Source organism: Bactrocera dorsalis, chromosome 4, assembly GCF_023373825.1.
Source record: "Bactrocera dorsalis isolate Fly_Bdor chromosome 4, ASM2337382v1, whole genome shotgun sequence".
Taxonomy (NCBI): domain Eukaryota; kingdom Metazoa; phylum Arthropoda; class Insecta; order Diptera; family Tephritidae; genus Bactrocera; species Bactrocera dorsalis.
In genome coordinates, this window is record NC_064306.1 from 67201078 (window position 1) to 67208480 (window position 7403).

At 42.3% G+C, this 7403-nt stretch overlaps 1 protein-coding gene across 1 annotated transcript; it reads right to left on the reverse strand.

Moving 5' to 3' along the window:
* Positions 1 to 3764: 3764 nt before the first annotated feature.
* On the reverse strand, positions 3765 to 7130 carry LOC105233331 (intraflagellar transport protein 56). Its single transcript, XM_029553427.2, has 7 exons — positions 7002 to 7130; positions 6805 to 6939; positions 5525 to 5934; positions 5016 to 5463; positions 4614 to 4946; positions 4059 to 4186; positions 3765 to 3992 (listed from the first exon to the last, which is right to left on the reverse strand). Exons 1-7 carry the CDS (start codon positions 7002 to 7004, stop codon positions 3794 to 3796), a joined length of 1656 nt encoding a protein of 551 aa, XP_029409287.1. The 5' UTR covers positions 7005 to 7130; the 3' UTR covers positions 3765 to 3793.
* Between the last annotated feature and the right edge of the window lie 273 nt (positions 7131 to 7403).

The window sequence follows — 7403 nt, forward strand, 5'->3', positions numbered from 1 at the left end:
GCTGTGTGCTCTAAGGCTCATGGAAACTGAGTACGAGGGGTCCGAAAAAAGATCAAAATTATCTCTTCCTGCATGCGATAGAAGGTTGGAGGAGGAATTTTCTGTAAAAAGCTCTCCTTCAATCTTATCTTTAGGCTACCGGAGAACTGTAGTATTTTTCAGACAGCAGCTCCGACAGCAGAGTGGCAATACTAGAGCTGAGCTCACTAATTATGCGCTCAAAGCTAATCAAGGAGTATATATTCTCACTAGAAAAAGGATCAAGCTACTTCATTGTCATACTCGTTTCGATGCCTGATCATACCGTCGAGCTAGTCAGAAGGGATACTATTGCTCCGAATTAGATCTCCATTACCATCTTGCGTTCTGGCACTGGACCAACGGCCACCGCGTACGCTTAGCAGGCATTAGTTGACGACCCGCACGAACAGTGTAACAAAACTCGTGGCATTAAACTTGGATTTAATTAGGAAAGAGAAAACCGCTTGTGCACATTCTCCTCATACTAAGTTTTTTCATCTATTCGGAGAAGAGTTTGATCTTTGTCAAGGGAGGACTTTACTTCTCAATTGTCTACTCAGTCCGAAATAGCACATTTTAGCAAGAGCTATTCTGCGTTGGATTTCGAGACTGAGCGTTGAATTTCGAGGGTTTCTTCACTTCGCAGAAATCTTGTATGGATCTAAGATTCCTTCGCGCCTCAGAGACAGCCAGCGAAGTATCAATACCCCCATTTTCTTGGAATACGTTTGCAGTAGAGAAAACACTTGACCGACTTTCTCCAATTACGCGCCTTTGAATGCTGCAGAACACTCCAGCAGACACCTCAACGCAAGCTAACCTCACTTAAATGGGTTAACTGTTGCAATTTATGAATGCCACAAACGTGTTGCATGAATTAGCAAACGCCTCAACTTGACAGCGGAATATTCGAACGCGCATTTGCATCCATGTGACCTAATGAAAAGAACGCGCCTGACAAAGAGAAGCGGCGCTTAGACACCTCAGCGACTGTCTTGCGAAGACAGAGCTGAGCTAAAGACAACAAATGCATGGCATAAATTATAATGCAAACGATACGGTTACTCTATTTCATTTATTGGTGCAAATCTGCAGCAACAACAACAAACAAAGCCAAACAACAACAACGACCACACTCGCAACGACAATTAGTTATTACAACAACAACTGGAACGGTAACAATGCAATTAAAAGGCATTGAATATAAATACCACAATCACCCGTTAGCATTCTGAGTGGCATGCAACCAACCAACCAGCCAACCGCATGCATTCATTTGCCACATGAAAAATGCAAAAGGAAAATCGTTTACAGAAGCGTGTTGCACAGTCTTTCAGCGCGCAGCGCCGCACGCCCACGCGACCCAAGTGGAGGGAAGAAGGCAGCAAGGCAGTGCAACAACAATGTGTGGTGGCAGGCAAGGGCTCATGGGGTGCCAGAGGGCGGAGCGGTGTTGAAGGCGCTGGATGATGGCGTGCAAGCTTGTGGCAATGGCATAGTTGCTCCATGAATTTGAATGAGTGAGCGTCGATAGATGAGCACGCGCGCGCATGTACGTGTGTGTGTGCGTGTGACTGTGTAATTGGAAGTGTGAGTGTCTCGTAATGAACACCGCACGCCCTGTAAATATTTGCGCTCCGCACACTCATATCAAATATGCAAATTCAATGTAGCCATCAGCGCGCTGACACACACACACCCTTCACACATATATGTACACATAGAGGCGCCTGGTGGCAGGCAACATTGACACAAAGCATCAGCAGTCTTTACAACACACACACACACGTGAACAAGTATCATTCGTTCGCTGCTGTTGGCTTGGCTGTTCATGTGCTGCCTGTTGTTATTGCAGTTGTTGTAGTCCCATTGACGCCGTTGAATTGCAAATGCGCCAACTGTAAACTGTGGCAGCGTCACATCTTTGCGCGTCCAAAGTGCTGCCATTCTGCAATATTTTCACTGAAGTTGCTAACCATCAAAGCTAAGGGGTTTTACCAGCGCATTAGTGTTTGTGTGTGTGTGTGTGCGAGCAAAGGCATCGCCCATGCATAGCTGCTTTTGAAAGCAGCTCATGATGCGCGCTGAAAATTCTATTACACCAGTTGTTGTAGTGTTGCTGGCGACGTTTTTGGCAGGAATGGGAGGGAAAAGCTTGTGACATTCAGCTATATTATTAGCATAACATATTTTTGGGGATTTACGCAAGCGTGTTGATTGTTAAAAATATTTTCGAGACATGAAAATTGTTCGGCGAGTGAGGAACTTAGTTTTTATAAGCTTCACCAGAAGCCCAAGCTTTTAAAATGATTAGACGTTCTTAGAAATATTTTGGAACTTCTTGATCTAGAGTCTTCATCGTTCACTAAAGCTTCCAAGACATCAACACTTTCAACCTGAGTGTCAATTATATAGTAGCTTTATTAGAAGTTGATCTCGAAAATATTTATGTCAATGTTGTTGTTGTTGTAGCGGGTACCTAATCCCCATTAGGATGGTAAGGATTAGCTAAGTTGTCGTCGACGTCATCCAACGGAAGGCGGAACATGCTCTTTAGACGGAGTCGGACCAAAAGGAAAGGGGTGTCAAATGAAAGAGGTTGGTGTGGCATGCAAAGAGCTGGCCAATGTCATGCGGAGACTCATTGCACACAGGATATATATTGGATATGTCGGGGTCTATTATGAATAAGTAGGAGTTTAACCTGCTACAGTATCCGGAACACCCTGTTTCATTCTACTCAATTTGGAGTTTTTACCACGATATAGTAGGGATGATTGGCGGGCGCTCAGGTAGCTCTTAGTATACCTTTTCAGTCCTGGAGAGAGCGTAAATTTTTCGATGTCCTCAAGGAACATTGTGTGATTGACTGTGTCAAAAGTAACGATAGGAATGGAAGACATGCTGCCTATTTGAGCTCCTTTAGATGGCAAAGGTCCTCTGTTGGACAATCTGGTAGAGTCGCGACGCAGTGCACGAACTAGATGCAGATAGCACAGCGATGAAGGCTAAAGTTGCAGTGGTGCATTGGCAGCATGAGGCCACGTATTTGGTTGTGCATTCCCTGAGTTTCTTAAGGCTTGAGGAGGTGTTAATATTGCTCCATCCATTGCATGTATTACTCCTAAGAGAAGTGGAGTTTAGATGGAGCCTTTTTGCGCACGAGCCAAGAGGATACAGAGCAATTCTGTGGCAAGGCGTTGCTCTAGGATTGACAGCCTTATAATAAAACTTACCGATCTAAACGGAGTTAGATCTCCGAAAATACAGTCCTTGGCCGGATAAAGTCCGGGTCAATTCCGTAGAACCGGCGGTTGTGGGAACCACACTCGTTGTGATATTTGGTTAGATCTACGGTTAAAAGCACAAACTATTCTGTCTATTTCAAATGACAAACTAAGGCGAGGCCAGTCTAAGAGCCAAGCGTAGGTTAGTCTTAGTCTTTGGTATTGCAAGGCTAGGAGTCGATAAACTGAAATAAATTATATTTTCTGTCGGTATAAACTAAAGCTCGATAGAGAGATGATACACTGAATACCAGAATCTCTTTTTGATATTTAGCCGTTGAACTGCCTTCATCTATTCAGAGATTAGCTTAAAAGTATATCTCGTAGAATCCTTCCTTAAAACCAATCAACGTCAGTAGAATCATTGTATTTTTTTTTAATATGTGGTATATTCTTATTACAATTATGTGTGATTAGAAAACATTGTTTCTACTCCAACCCTTTCAAAGGGTCTAAAATTAAAATATATAGTAAATCCTTCATACTTATTTCAAACTATTTATATGTTTGCGTATGACTTTTATCATCGTTTCTGCCTGTGGATTTGACGAGTCGCGTAGTAAACCAATCACATCGGTTACGCCATTCGGTGGACAACCCTTGTCGGCTTTTGAAGCCAAAGCATAGAGTACACCAGCACAAGCGCCACGTTTACCTTCCCAATTTTCCGGGCTTGGATCGAGTCTGTTGATGAGAATAATTCAATAATTTAAAAATACGAATTTTACAAATATTTTTTGTAGAACTTACTTTTCCAGCATATCGAAAGCCTTGGCGGCCACCCAGAATTCCTCACATTTGTAACACTCATTTGCAATAAGTTGTAGCAGTAGGAATGCTTCAGAGTTCGTGTCGCGTGTGATGAAAACATTCCAAGCCTGTAAAGAAAAAATACTCCGAGGGGTTATTCGATGAATTGACCTTTCCCAAAAAAAGCTCTTAGAATACTTGCTCTTGTGACGAAGACGAAATATGAAACCCTTCGACAACAAAAGACTACAAACTAAGTTCCTTTACAAATTTCATTAATACACATGAGTCCGTCTGTCCGGTAACATCGAAAGCACATAAATTTTCGCTATAAATATTACTATACTTAGTAGTCTACCATCGAGAGTCCCTTTAAGATAAAAACTATGGAGGTTATCTGAAACTCTACGACCCAGCATGAGATCTCTAAGTTTAGCTTTTTATGCTGCTTATGTTCGCTTGAAGAAATCTGATCAAAAATTCAAGACACCCTCCAATAACTGAGAGCAGGTCTTACGAAAGTTTACGAATATCAAAAATAAATATAAAACTCACCAACTCCGGGCGTCCGGCGTGTATATGACATTTCGCTACTATCATGCAGTAAGTGTGTTGATTCTTTATATCCATATCCGTTATTTGCATGAGCAGCTCTTCTGCCTCCTTGTAGTATCCCGTGGCACATTTCGCCTGAGCATAATTATAGTTGAAGGTGTCATCGGTCACAAAGTAACTTCTTATAGAATTCATATAGACCAAGACCTCTTCGAATTGCGAGTAGAGAAAGAAAGCCGAAGCCATGCTTTGCCGACCGGGTATGGTGTCACATTCAGTAGCTGAGCTACCAACCAAATGTAGATTCTGCTGAGCGGTTTTTATGTGCTCTTTCTATAGAAAAAGATTGAGTTAATACTAGCCCACAGAGATTTTAAATTTTGTAATCTATAAATGCCTCACCGAACCTATCTGCTGGCCGAGCGCCGCATGTACCACCCCCTTTAAAATGTACTCATGCGGCACAGTCGGCTGGAGTTCCTTAATCAACGCGTGGGCCTCTTGCACATTGCCGCTCTTTAGATGATAGATAGCCAAGTTGAGACGCGCCTCTGGCACGATATTCAGGAGAGTCGGGAATGTTTGCATGGCACCCTCGCCATTGCGGAACACAACCAAGTTGTGTCGTATTAGATCGGCACCGAAAGTGCCATTGTCTGCGATATTTTGTATTTCCTGCTCGGCTACGCGCCCATTAAATAGACGAAAGCGATTGCAGGCCTTCAGATTGGTGGCTATGGTGCTGTCTTTATGCTTCGCCAAGTAAACGTCCAACACCTCCTGCGACATATCATAGTAGTCCAGTTTGTAGAAACAAAGCGCCAGATAGACATTGATAGCCAGGTAGTCTCTGCAAGAAATCAAAAACCGCGTGAGTTTCGCTGAAACCCTTTGGTCGCAGATCAACATACTTGTTATCCAACAACAAACGCTTGTAAATATCAATCGCATCTTGATAGTGTGCGCGCAAGTAGTGCATCGAGGCGAGACTGAGCTGATCCTCGACGTCTTCCTGCAAGGAATCCTGCAGCTGTGTCACCTGCGTCTCGTTGCCAAACTTGTGTGCCAAGTGAAAGAGCAGACGCAGCTTCAACGGCGTGTTCGGCGTCTGTTCCATTAGTCGGTGTGCTTCCTCATACATGCCGAGGTAGAACATGCAAACGGCGACATTATGGGTTATGTCTTCGGTAGCGGGCTCGGCATCACGTATGCTTTTGTATTGTTGCAATGCCTGCTGATAGTCGCCTAAGTGGAAACTGCAGAACGCAATCCATTGTTCCTTGATCAAATGCTGCTCTTCGTCTTCATCTTCGCTGGAGAACTTGAGGAGGAATAAAATCAGTAGAAATATTATAACTTTTAAAAGGGAACAAGTTTTTGTGATATCTATTTTAAGTCCAGCCTATATAATCTAGAACGAATAGAACGAACCTATCCAAGCTCGAAACTGAAAATCTCAACTAACTCTATAAGCAAAATATGCGTTATTGGTCAGGCAGCAATCCACACGTACTCCATGAGTCACCATTGCATCCCGAAAAAATTACGGTTTGGTGCGGTTTATGGGCCGGCGGCGTCATTGGGCCGTACTTCTTCCGTGATGATCAAGACCGGCACGTTACTGTGAATGGAAATCGCTACCGCTCAATGATAACCGAATATTTTTGACCCGAATTGGATGATATGGACTTGAACAACATGGGGTTCCAAGAGGACGGCGTCACAAGCTGCACAGCGAATGTCACAATCGATTTATTGAAAACCAAGTTTGATGAATGTGTTATCTCACGAAATGACCCAGTCAATTGGCCGCCTCGGTCGTGCGATTTGACGCCGTTAGACTATTTCCTAGCCTCACAGTCAAGTCTATGGTCTATGCCAACAAGCCAGCGACGATTGATGAACTTCGTACGAATATCGAACGTGAAATTGCAGCAGTATCGGCCGATTTATGCTTGAAAACCGTCGAAAATTGGGTTCAGCGTCTGGACTTCTGCAAGCTTGCCCGTGATGGCCATGCAAAAGAAATCGAGTTCCATACATAATGGCATCGAATATACTTTCACAGGAATAAAGAATTTCATTGATGTCCTAAACCCGTTAGATATTTTTTGTTTATAATGGAAAAACTCTGAACTTATAATAAGAAATTTTCAGTACTCAAGGAATATAATTTACTTGTAATGTGTACCTCGAGAAAAGCTCTAGCACCAGTGTAATCTCGCTTGAGTATGAAATCCTCCAGTGAATTGGGTAGGCGTTTGACAAGTGTGGCACTAACTGCCTGCCGTGAGTTTGCCGAATCTGTTTTACCTCTGGATAAAATCTGTAAGTAAAAAGTAAAATTTCTTAATTTATAATTGTATATATACTATTTTAACAGATTACCATATTATTATTAATTATAATCTTTAAAAAATTATTTTTACAGATTTTCACTAACCGCCTAAACTGTAATGAATTTTGTTATCATTCCTTAGCTTGTTTTGGTTAACGGTTGCTAAGTAACGAGCCAACTGCTAGGGTGGTCTAAGTGCAGAAAATAGGCTTGTCTGCAGCCGGGTGTAAACTCACCCTTAAAATTGACAATTTATTAAGGCAAGAAATATACTTTCTTTTTCATAATTATTACTTCCTTATATTACTATAAGAGTATACTAAATAATCATATTTTGTTGTTGCCCAAAAATATTTTTTTATCTACTCATACCAGAATTTATTTTCCACAGCACTCGACCGCCTAAGTGCCCATTTGACATTTGCAGTAGCGAAATCAAATGTCACTGCAAG

Bases quoted from the DNA above. Each gene is read 5' to 3' on its own strand.
- LOC105233331 (XM_029553427.2), bottom strand. The intron at 5,464-5,524 runs GTATGTTGATCT...GATTTCTTGCAG, and splicing joins CGTTTGTTGTTGGATAACAA to AGACTACCTGGCTATCAATG. The intron at 4,187-4,613 runs GTGAGTTTTATA...TTTTCTTTACAG, and splicing joins ACGCCGGACGCCCGGAGTTG to GCTTGGAATGTTTTCATCAC.